We start from the raw sequence: 12,705 nt of genomic DNA on the forward strand, positions 1-12,705 counted from the left end.
CCAAGGATAAAAGGGTCAGGTCAAAATAAAGGAAAAAAATCTGAAAATAATTGTGAGATAAATTAATAGTAATTTGAAAGGCAATAAGCAGTTACAGGACCAAAGACTGCATAAGCAATTTAAATTTCTAAGTCTCAAGGAAGTGTTCCAGTGACAAGACCTATATCAAAATTCTTTAGTTACTATATTAAATCTTACCTGTAAAAGCCTAGAGGAGGCTGGGTGAGGTGGCTCATGCCTATGATCCCAGCACTTTAGGAGACAGGCAGGCAGATCACGACGTCAGAAGATTGAGACCATCCTGACCAGCATGGTGAAAGCCCATCTCTACTAAAATATAAAAAAATTAGCCAGGCGTGGTAGTGCACGCCTGTAGTCCCAGCTACTCAGGAGGCTGAGGCAGGGGAATCACTTGAACCCAGGCAGCAGAGGTTGTAGTAAGTTGAGATTGCATCACTGCACTCCAGCCTAGGTGACAGAACAAGACACCGTCTCAAAAAAAAAAAAAAAAAAAAAAAAGCCTAGAGGAATTATGTCAACAAGAATGAAAATAAGGCAAAGACTATCTGCATATAATAAAAATTAAAGCAATTTTTTTTAGAGACGGAGTTTTGCTCTTGTTGTCCAGGCTTGAGTGCAATGGCAGGATCTCAGCTCACCACAACCTCTGCCTCCCAGGTTCAAGCGATTCTCCTGGCTCAGCCTCCTGAGTAGCTGGGATTACAGGCACGAACCACCACAGCCAGCTAATTTTGTATTTTTAGTAGAGACAGGGTTTCACCATGTTGGTCAGGCTAGTCTCGAACTCCCGACCTCAGGTGATCTGGTCATCTCAGCCTTCCAAAGTGCTGGGATTACAAGAGTGAGCCACCGAGCCTGGCCTAAAGCAATTTTAAGAAAGTGAATTTTGGTACATTTTGAAGAATAATTATATAAAAGACTAGAATGCAATTCCATTTCTAGGAATATATATTATAGAAATACTTCCAAGGGGACAAAATTATATATGTACAAGGCTACTCATTACAGCATTTTTGTAATAGGAAAAGGTTAAAGACCATCTGAACATCCACCAATAAGGGACAGGTGTCATCCCAGGGATACAGGAATGATTTAACATATCCAAGTCAATAAATGTGATACATCACATAAAAAGAATTAAAGACAAAAACCACACAATCATCTCAATAGATGCAGAAAATGCATTCAACAAAATCCAGCACCCCTTTACGATAAAAACTCTCAACAAACTAAGCACAGAAAGGACCTAACTCAAAATAATAAAAGCCATATACAACAAAGCCAACATCATACTGAATGGGGAAAAGTTGAAAGCATTCCCCCTGAGAACAAGAACAGGACAAGGATGCCCACTTTCACCACTCCTATTCAACGCTGTTTTAGAAGTACTAGCCAGAGCAATTAGTCAAGGGAAAGCAATAAAGGGCATCCAAATTGGAAAAGAGGAAGTCAAACTATGACTGTTTGCAGATGATATGACTGTATACCAAGGAAATCCTAAAGACTCCCACAGACTTTTAGGCTTGATAAACGAATTCAGTGAAGTCTCAGGTTAGAAAATCAATGTACACAAATTCGTAGCACTGCTATACATCAACAATGTCCAAGTTGAGATTCAAATAAAGAACTCAATTCCCTTTTTTTTTTTTTTTTTTCCCCAAGACAGAGTTTCGCTCTTGTTGCCCAGGCTGGAGTGCAATGTTATCTCGGCTCACTGCAACCTCTGCCTCCCTGGTTCAAGCGATTTTCCTGCCTCAGCCTCCCAAGTTAGCTGGGATTACAGGCATGTGCCACCACGTCCAGCTCATTTTTTATATTTTTAGTAGAACGGGGTTTCTCCATGTTGGTCAGGCTGGTCTCAAACTCCCAACCTCAGGTGATCTGCCCACCTTGGCCTCCCAAAGTGCTGGGATTACAGGTGTGAACCACCACGCCCGGCCCTCAATTCCTTTCACAACAGCTACAAAAAAAAAAAAAAAAAAAAAAAACCAGAATACCCAGAAATATACTTAACCAAGGAGATGACAGATCTCTACAAGGAGAACTACAAAAGACTGCCAAAAGAAATCACAGACGATACAAACAAATGGAAAGTCATCCCATGCTCATGAACTGGAAGAATCAATACTGTGAAAATGATCATACTGCCCAAAGCAATCTACAGACTAAATGCAATTCCCATCAAAATACCAACATCATTTTTCACAGAATTAGAACAATCCTAAAATTCTTCCTTTTCCTCCAGACAATCTGGAAACATCACATTACCAGACTTCAAATATACTGCAAGCCTATAGCTACCAGAACAGCATGGTACTGGTATAAAAGTAGGCACATAGACCAATGAAACAGAATAGAGAACCCAGAAATAAAGCCAAATACATACAGCCAACTGCTCTTTAACAAAGCACACAAAAACAAAAATTGGGGAATGGACACCCTATTTAATGAATGGTGCTAGGAAAACTGGCTAGCCACATGAAGAATGAAACTGGATTCCTATCTGTCACCCTATACAAAAATCAACTCAAGTTGATCAAAGACTTAAATATAACGCCTGAAACTATAAAAATTCTACAACACTGGAAAAAGTCTTCTAGACATTGGCCTTGGCAAAGAACTCATGACTAAGACTCCAAAAACAAATGCAACAAAATTAAAAATAAATAAATGGGACCTAATTAAACTAAAAAGCTTCTGCACAGCAAAAGAAATAATCAACGGAGTAACAAACAACCCTCAGAATGGGAGAAATTATCTTCAAACTATGCACCCAACAAAGGACTAATATCCAGAATCTACAAGAACTCAAATTGCAAAGAAAAAAAATTACATTAAAAAGTGGGCAAAGGACATGAATAGACATTTTTCAAAAGAAGATACACAAACGGCCAACAAACATGAAAAAATGTTCAACATCATTAATCATCAGGGAAATGCAAACTAACCACAATGAGATACCACCTTGCTCTTACAAGAATGGTCATTATTAAAACATCAAAATACGGCTGGGCGCAGTGGCTCACACCTGTAATCCCAGCACTCTGGGAGGCCAAGGTGGATGGATCATCTGAGGTCAGGAGTTCGAGATCAGCCTGACAAACATGAAGAAACCCTGTTTCTACTAAAAATACAAAATTAGCCAGATGTGGTGCACATGCCTGTAATCTAGATACTTAGGAAGCTGAGACAGGAGAATCGCTTCAACCCAGGAGGCGGAGGTTGGGATAAGCTGAGATCAGGCCATTGTACTCCATCCTGGTCAACAAGAGCAAGATTCAGTCTCAAAAATTAAAAAGTCAAAAAACAATAGATGTTGGTGTGGATGTGGGGAAAAGGGACCACTTATACAACCTCTACAGAAAACAGTATGGCGACTCCTTAAACAGCTAAAATAGATACATCATCAATCCAGAAATTCCACTGCTGGGTATCTGCCCAATGGAAAGGAAGTCATTATATGAAAAAGACATTTGCACATATATATTTATAGTGCACAATTCACACTTACAAAGATGTGAAACCAACCTAAGTGCCCATCAACTGACAGGTGGATAAAGAAAATGTGGTATATATACACCATGGAATACTACTCAGCCATTAAAAGGAATGAAATAATGTCTTTTGCAGCAACTTGGATGAAGCTGGAGGCCATTTTTCTAAGTGAAGTAACACAGGAGTGGAAAACCAAAAGCTCTGTGTTCTCACTTTGTAAGTGGGAGCTAAGCTATGACTATGCCAAGGCATAGGTACGAAGTGATATAATGAACTTTAGAGACTCAAAAAGGGGAGGGTGAGAGAGAGTTAGGAATAAAAAACTACACATTAGGTACAGTGTACATTGCTCAGGTGACTTAAAATCTCAGAATTTACCACCATAAAATTCATTCATGTAACAAAACACCACTTGTACTCCAAAAGCTATCAAAATTTTATTTTATTTTTTGGAGATAGAGTCTTGCTCTGTCACTCAGTCTGGAGTGTCATGATCTCGGCTCACTACAACCTCAGCTTCCCAGGTTCAAGCGATTCTCCTGCCTCAGCCTCCCAAGTAGCTGGGACTACAGGAGCGCACCACCACAACCAGCTAATTTTTGTATTTTTAGTAGAGACAGGGTATCGCCATGTTGGCCAGGCTGGTCTCAAACTCCTGACCTCAAGTGATATCCCACTTCAACCTCCCAAAGTGCTGGGATTACGGGTGTGAGCCACTGTGCCCAGCCGCTGCTGAAATTTTTAAAAAAGGAGGGACAGGTGAAATAGATTATGGAGAGCCATACAAGAAAGTGTTAAGGGGTTATTAAAAATGAGTCAGCTTTTTTGTTTTCTTTACCCATATATGAAACCATCTCTAACACAAATTAGGTGAAAAAAAAAAAAGCAAAGGGAAAAACTGCATAATCTGCAGCCATATATGTAAAAAATGCACCGATTCTGACCTATAGAATATTTCTGAAAGGACACTCAAGGAAGTAGAAAACAGTGACTGCTTCCTGGATGAAGAGCTGGGACACAACAGAGGAGACTTACTTTTCAATGTACCTTTAGCTCTTTTAGAAATGAGCATATATCATCTATTCAAGAGGCAGATTTTTAAAGTTTTTGTAAAAAGCTAAGTAACGCCTAGAGTAACCAGACAAATTTCTTAACTTTGCCCAAGTGATAAATATATACTGGTGAACCAGAACTGCTTTTCTTTTTTTTTTTGTTTTTTTTTTAACATTTTCTGTTAGCAACCACTTTCAAAAAACTAAAAAATCATTCTTGGTTCTCCAAACCATCTCCATCCAGTGAGTCAGTCAGTAAAAGGGCTGGGTCTCACTGTTTCTCATAGATGGCATGAAGCCCAGGAACCCAAGAGGCAGCTGTTGCAAATTTATGGGGAGAAAAAAAATACACAAAACAAGAAGGATGGCTGAAGACAAGCAACAGAGAATACAACTTTGCAAAACCGGTAGGATCATTTAAATCAATCAGAGATTTGGAGAAAGAAAGTGGAGGCATGGCTAGTCCTCTGCACGGACAGGTAGGTAGCCACCCACCAGTGAGGACTGAAAGGCAGTCCTCACTGAAAAGGACTGAAAGTTTGCAGTGGCCCAAATTATCTCTTCTACCTATTTAGTGCTTGAAACTTTTTCCTTGCCTGGAAGGTAACTCATTACACACATTTGGCAGATTAGCTGGCTATCAGCTAGCAAAAATTAGGGCATTTAAGGCAGTCGAAGATAGCGTCATTTCTGTCACTTTAGGGTGGACATCAGCCATCTACCTCTGCATCTTGGTTTCCTTGGGCAGTGTTTGCACAGAATAAGTTAATTTCAACACACATTGGCTGCTGGTTGGGGAACAGGAATCAAATCTGGAATGCTATTCTAGAATAGTTTCCAAGAACTGTAAACAAGAGTCAGCGTACAACCTTGGCCTGGTTCACTAAGCACAGTAAAAATTTCCCAAGTTTCCCTAAATTTGCTGTGTCACCGGAAAGTACAGCCACCACCAACCAGCCAGACGGCTTTTAGCACTGCCCGTGCGTTTCCCTACTCGGCCTCCCGCGAGGCGGCTGGGCCACGCTCCGGCCTCAGCCCCTCCACCTGCCCGAGGGCGGCGCGCCACTGGTCCCTGGGATTTCCGTACGGACCGAAGGGCTTCCAATCTTCCTGCAAGCCGGGCCGGCCGCCTCACCCACGCCACCCCAACACACCCTGGCAGGCAGCCCGGCTCCGAAACGCGCACACCGAATCGCAGCCATCCGGGAGGTCCACATGGCCCTGCCGCCGCGTCCCACCAGCTCTGGGACGGCGGCACGCCAAGCAGGTTGGGGGCGAGACGACAGAGGCGGACTAGGAGTTGGGAAGGGGAGGGGGGCGCCGCGCCTCACCTGACCCCAGCAGCAGCGTCACAGCCAAACCTGGTCGTCGGCAAAATGGAGCCGGGGGCGAGCCCAGGGAGGGCGGGGCGTCTCGCGAGCCCGTTAGGATCGCGGCTGCAGCCGGGAACGCCCCCGGAGCCGGAGAGGGCGGCGCCGGAAGTGGGCTGTCCCTGAGCCCCGCCCCTCGGCTCCACCTGGTGGAAAAGACGCTCCCTTTGGGTGGCCCAGCTGATTTTTAATCACATTTCTCTGTCGCAAGGACCCTGAGCCAATCCCTTTTAAGGCTGCTTCAAGTCACCTAGGAAGTTGCAGCACTCCCGGAGGTAGCTGGGGCCCCTTCAGTGGTGGGCGGCAGAGAAGGGCTGAGACTGGGAGACTGGTACAGCCTCTTTGCCACTGAAATACCGTCCTCCAGGTATTTTCTGGGAACAAAGACGGCTTTTTTTATTAGCCTCCTGTGAAAATAATTAATATTTGTGGGAAATCTTAGTCGGAACTGTAGATGCACTAATCAGAATCACTCCCGAAGGGAGTTGTTAGGTGATTCTAGGCTCCCCTCGTGTGCTAGAGCATTAAACACACATAGTATTAAGTATTTGGGGCAATTACAAGGGCTCAGATGAATATCTTAAACTCATTAAGGAGTTCCTATTCTAGAGCAAAAACCAATCAGCTACATTTTAGAGTGAATTAAGGTAGTTTCTGGGTGTAGTCTCCGGAACAGCAGCATCACCTGGAAACATGTTAGTAATGCAGATTATTGAACTCCACCTTAGACCTACTGAATCAAACTCCTGGGGTGGTGCCCAGCGATCTGTTTTAATAAGCCCTCCAGGGGGTTCTGATGCGCACTAAAGTTTGCACACCTGATACACATCAACTTATTTATTCCTCCACACACTTTTCTACCCAAAAGCTTCCTCATGGGGGTGGAATAGAATGGATTACGATTTTAAATGGGAAGAGCAAGCAAAATATACATGGCTTCCAAATAGGGGTGTGGAGAGAAAAGTATTTGAGCCAGATCACTGCCTCATTTAACAATGGTAGACAAAGCTGCACAACTCTTTGGGTGACCAGCATTAATTCCCCGACACCCAACAGTCTGTCTACCTGGCAAATACCTGGCAAATAACAGGACTTTCTGTCCTACCTACCCCAGAGACCTCCAGGATTTAAGCATTCCCTGAGAAGACTTACTATTCTTCATTCTACAGAGTTCCCTTGGTGAGCTTGCCCCAAACCCTCCCTCTGCCTTAATTACCGCCATAACAGAATATTTGCCAAACCTCTTATTTCCAGGCCACTTTTCTGAGCTGCAGGAATAGTCCAATAGTCTACCACGATATTTCCCATTTCATCCTTTCAAGTCATGCTTTCTTCCTGGCATAAAAGTCATTCTAGGATCAGAGACCCTTTCCTCATGCTTCCTCTGTCTAGAAAACACTGCTCATCTTTTAACAATTATTCATCTACGGAGGAGGGGGCCTTTGGGGGGCTGGAAACACCTTGGTCCCACAGAGGAGAAATAGGCCAGGCCAATTCTCCCCCTGTAATTGTCAACACAGATACCGTAGAAGCCCCAGGATATGTGAACATGACTGAGGGGGAGATGGAATATGAGGAGATCACATTGGAAAGGGGTAACTCAGGTCTGGGCTTCAGCATCGCAGATGGCACTGACAACCCACACATCAGTGGCAATCTGTCCATTTTCATCACCAAGATCATTCCTGGTGGGGCTGCAGCCCAGGATGGCCGCCTCAGGGTCAATGACAGCATCCTGTTTGTAAATGAAGTGGACATGCGTGAGGTGACCCACCCAGCAGCAGTGGAGGCCCTCAAAGAGGCAGGCTCCATTGTTCGCCTCTATGTCATGCGCCGGAAGCCCCCGGCTGAGAAGGTCATGGAGATCAAGCTCATCCAGGGGCCTAAAGGTCTTGGCTTCAGCATCGCAGGGGGCGTAGGGAACCAGCACATCCCAGGAGATAATAGCATCTATGTAACAAAGATCATGAAAGGGGGTGCTGCCCACAAGGATGGGAGGTTGCAGATTGGAGACAAGATCCTGGCGGTCAACAGTGTGGGGTTGGAGGATGTCGTGCATGAAGGTGCTGTGGCAGCCCTGAAGAACACGTATGGTGTTGTCTACCTAAAGGTGGCCAAGCCCAGCAATGCCTACCTGAGAGACAGCTATGCTCCCCCAGACATCACAACCTATGAGAGCCCTTCAAATGCCAAAGCTCCCCATGACCCATACTGTTTAACCCCATGACATGCAGCCCCATGACATCCCTGTAGCTGTCCCTCTTCAGATATTCCCCATGAAATAGCCACAATCGCTGATCCTTGCTGTGACTGGAGAAGAGATGGAAAAATCAGTTACCATAAAGGAACTGAGAAGATTGTCAATGATCTCTCCCCCAGAAGGCACAAAGCCCAGGTGGTTTGATAACTAATTTTATGAAATTCTCAAAAAATAATTTTTCTGCTCTTCCAGAGTACAGGAAAAGATACAAGATTTCACATTTCACTGTATAAGTCCAGTTCAAATGGTCACAAAGATAACATAAGGAGAGTATAGACCCATTTTGCCTCTTAATAGAGATGCAAAAGTTTACAATATAGTAGCAAACCAAACATGACAGCATATTAAGGGAATAACATAGGGTTTGTTTCAGAAAACTAAAGATGGCTCAATATTAAGAAATCTCTTAATATGATTCATATATTAAAAAGTCGGCCAGGCAAAGTGGATCATGCCTGTAATCCCAGCACTTTGGGAGGCCAACGGGGGTGGATCATGAGGTCAGGAGATCAAGACTATTCTGACCAACATGGTGAAACCCTGTCTCTAATAAATATTTTTAAAAATTATTCATCTAATTAGACTTGTTTCCAAGGTTGCTCATCTCCCTTTTGCTCCAAGAAACTCTTCCTGAGCTGCTTTTTTTGTAATTCAACTGGACCTTTTTCCTTCAATTTTTTTTTTTTTTTTTTTTGGGAGACAGAGTTTCGCTTTATCACCCAGGCTGGAGTGCAGTGGCGTGATCTAGGCTCACTGCAACCTCTGCCTCCGGGTTCAAGCAATTCTCGTGCCGCAGCCTCCCGTGTAGCTGGGATTACAGGCATGTGCCACCACACCCAGCTAATTTTTTGTATTTTTAGTAGAGACAGGGTTTTGCCATGTTGGCCAGGCTGGTCTCAAACTTCTGGCCTCAAGCAATCCACCCACCTCAGCCTTCTAAAGTGTTGGGATTACAGGCATGAGCCATCGCGCCCTGCTTAACATCTCTGAAAGCCATCATATATTCTAGAGTTTGTATGAAATAAGAGCCATTATGCTTCTAATGTGAACATCCCACTGTGTCACAGTCTGGTTTTTTTGTTTCGTTTTTTTGAGACAGTCTCTCTCTGTTGCCAAGGCTGGAATACAATGGCACCATCTTGGCTCACTGCAACCTCTGCCTCCTGGGTTCAAGCAATTCTGCCTCAGCCTCCCAAGTAGCTGGGATTACAGGCATCCACCACCAAGGCTAATTTTTTGTATTTTTAAGAGAGATGGGGGTTTGCCATGTTGGCCAGGAGAACTCCTGACCTCAGGTGATCCACCCGCCTCAGCTTTGAGGCTCAAAGCTGAGGCGGGTGGATCAGCTGAAGCACTCCCAAAGTGCTGGGATACAAGGGTGAGCCACCACACCCGGCCTGGAGTCCGATATTTAAGTACACATCCTTTTTCTTTTTGTTTCATTAGAATAGTAATTTTGTCCTGACAATGTATGGAGACATTTTTGGTTGTCACAACTCAGGGAAGGTGGTGGGGTTACTAGCATCTAGTGGGTGAAGGCCAAGGATTCTAAACAAAGTATGTATCCTACAATGCCTACAATGTTGGAGGATGCTGCAAGCATCTTACAGTCCCTACAAAAAGAATTAATTCAGCCCTAAAATGTCAATAGTGCTGATGTTAAGAAACCCTTAGTTGGCCGGGCACGGTGGCTCACACTGGTAATCCCAGCACTTTGGGAGACTTAGGCGAGCGGATCTCAAGTTGAAGAAATCGAGACCATCCTGGCCAACATGATGAAACCCTGTCTCTACTAAAAATACAAAAATTACTTCGGTATACTCCTGAAGTCCCAGCTACTCTGGAGGCTGAGGCAGAAGAATCGCTTGAACCTGGGAGGCAGAGGAAACCCTGAGTCAGAGTGATCTTTCTAAAGAATAAACTGGGTCATGTTATTCCTATGATTAAACTTCTTTAATAGCTTTTCACTGGAACAGAATAAAATCCAAACTCCTGATGATGGTCTATTAGGCCCTAGATAATCTGGTCCCTGCCTACATCCCTCATCTCATCCTTTTTCACTTTCTAATCACTAAACTCTGAACACAGTGGCCTTCAGTTCAAACATACCAAGCTCGTGACCAAATGCACCAGAGTTTCTCAGGACCTTTGTACTTGCTATTGCTTCTACTGGGAATGTTCTCCATGGTGTCATCTCAAATGTCGTCTCCTGGCTGGGCACAGTGGCTCACACCTTTAATCCTAGCACTTTGGGAGGCCAAGGCAGGTAGATCACTTAAACCCAGGAGTTGGAGACTAGCCTGGCAACATGGTGAGACCCCATCTCTACAATAAAATGCAAAAATTAGTGAGGCATGGTAGTATGCACTTGTAATCACAGCTACTTGGGAGGCTCACAGGGGAGAATCACTTGAGCCCGGGAGGCAGAGGTTGCAGTAAGCCAAGATCTTGCTACTCCACTCCAGCCTAAGGCGACAGAGCCAGGCTGTCTCAAAAAAATGAAAAATGTCATCTCCTCAGAAAGGTACTTCCTGAACACTGTAGCATTAGTAGGGGCCACCAGCATAACCACCACTACCAGCTATGCTCATTATTTAATTTTCCTTATAGCACTTAAAAGCATCTGAAATTCTGTGTTTACCGTTTGTCTCCCCCACTAGAATGTAAGCTCCTCGAGAACAGGGATATCTTTAGAGCCTAGTATTAAGTGTTTGATAAATAACTGATTGTCTGATTGACTACAATAGGGCCCCCAAAACCCAAGCCAACTACTTCATCTGGTGATCAGCCAAATCAGATTTATTTCCAACATTGGAAAAAACTGGCTCTGACAGAACTACTGGGAGGACCCCATGTGCTACCCTAAAAGATTTTCAAAGGTAGTTTTGAAAAATTTTTTTCATTTCATATGCTGACATTAGAAAATACAACTCCATTATATTGTCCTTGCTTATACCAGTCTCCTATTGAGGGCAGAAGCCATCTTAGAATCCTCAGCATTTAACAATAAGCTAGGCGGCATTTGGACTTTTTTGTACTACTGTCACCACCATTCTACTAAATTGGATGTTTTTGTGCACTTGTTACTATGTAGTTTTTAATTATATTCTGGCTGACAGATACATCACTCTTCATCCATCACAATCAGTAAACAAATCCTGTGGCTTTTACTTTCATGTTCTATCTGCAAAATGTCACCACTTACTTGTAGTTAAAAATTACCACTTGCTTTCCATACCTACTGATATAATCTTAGCTGACACCTATATTGTCTCTCGTCTGAACCATGACAATAGTGTCCTGACTGGTTTTTCCATCACCAAACCATCTTACACACTAATGCCAGTTCAATCTATGTCACTAAGCAAAATTCAAAATGGTATTTATCAAACAATAGCTACTCTTAAAGACATACTATTTGCTAGATACTGTGTTAAAGATTTAAATATCCTTATTTTTTACATTCTTTAAGATTTAAAAAAATTTGGTAACAGCTTTATTGAAATATAATTCACTCATACAATGTGTACAATTCAATGATTAGTACACTCAAGAGTTGTAAATCCATCACCACAATCAATTTTAGAATGGTTATATCCCATACCCTTTACCCATCACCCTCAATAACCCCATCCTCCCCCTCCATATGCAGCCACTAATCTACATTGTCTCCATAGACTTGCCTATTCTTAACATTTCATGTAAATGAACTTGTACAATATGTGGTCTTTTGTAACTGGCTTTCATGTTATAGCATGAATCAGTTTTTTTTTATTTTCATGGTCAAATAATATTTCCTTATAATGATTTACATTTTGCTTATCCATTCATAAGCTGATGGATATCTGGATTGTTTTTATCTTTTGGTTGTTATAAATAATGCTATGAATATTTACATACATATGATTTCATTTCTCAGGGGTACGAACCTATGAGTGAAACTGCTGAGTCAAATGATAAATCAATGTTTAACTTTTTTTTTTTTTTTTTTTTTTTAAGAGACAGGGTCTTGATTTGTTGCCCAGGCTGGTCTCAAACTCCTGGCTTTAAGCAATACTCCTAGCTCAGCCTCCCAAAGTGCTGTGATTACAGGTGTGAGTCATTGCCTGGCCCTCTATGTTTCTCTAACTGTTTGAGGAACTGCCAGACTCTTTTCCAAATTGGCCACATCATTTTACACTCCCACCAGCAGTATATGAAGGTTACGATTTCTTCACATCCGAATCAACATGTTACCATCTTTTTTTTATCATAGCCATCATAGTGGGTATGAAGTGGTATCTCACTGTAGTTTTAATTTGTATTTCTTAATGACTGATGATGTTGAACATCTTTTCATGTACTTATTGGCCATTTGTACATCTTTTTTGGAGAAATGACTGTTCATATCATTTGCCTATTTTTTAATTGGGTTATCTGTCCTTTTAAGTTGTAGGTCCCTTATCAGATATATAATTTATGAATATTTTCTCTGCTTCTTTACTTTTTTTTTTTTTTTTTTTTTTTA

General features: G+C 42.6%; 1 protein-coding gene and 1 pseudogene across 7 annotated transcripts in view; one reads left to right on the plus strand and one right to left on the minus strand.

Moving 5' to 3' along the window:
- ANXA7 (annexin A7) overlaps positions 1–7,114 on the minus strand; it is a 43,076-nt gene extending 35,962 nt beyond the window's left edge. For 2 of the 6 annotated variants that reach the window (XM_032256370.1, XM_032256365.1), the window contains exon 1: positions 5,900–7,114. Coding sequence is in view for 3 of the 6 variants with exons in the window: in XM_032256364.1 (XP_032112255.1) it covers positions 5,291–5,298 (8 nt within the window). In the remaining 3 variants the exon portion in view is untranslated. Of the gene's footprint in view, positions 1–5,290; positions 5,656–5,722; positions 5,856–5,899 lie in introns of those variants that run through there. The other 4 variants (XM_032256366.1, XM_032256364.1, XM_032256367.1 and 1 more) reach the window with 4 other exon arrangements.
- On the plus strand, positions 5,945–8,238 carry LOC116535315 (annotated as a pseudogene). The gene is made up of 2 exons (XR_004262154.1): positions 5,945–6,049; positions 7,371–8,238. The product of XR_004262154.1 is annotated as a disks large homolog 4 pseudogene (transcript).
- The last annotated feature ends 4,467 nt before the right edge of the window (positions 8,239–12,705 follow it).

The sequence above is a fragment of the Sapajus apella genome, unplaced genomic scaffold, assembly GCF_009761245.1.
Source record: "Sapajus apella isolate SASKATOON/1434 unplaced genomic scaffold, GSC_monkey_1.0 scaffold94, whole genome shotgun sequence".
Classification (NCBI taxonomy): domain Eukaryota; kingdom Metazoa; phylum Chordata; class Mammalia; order Primates; family Cebidae; genus Sapajus; species Sapajus apella.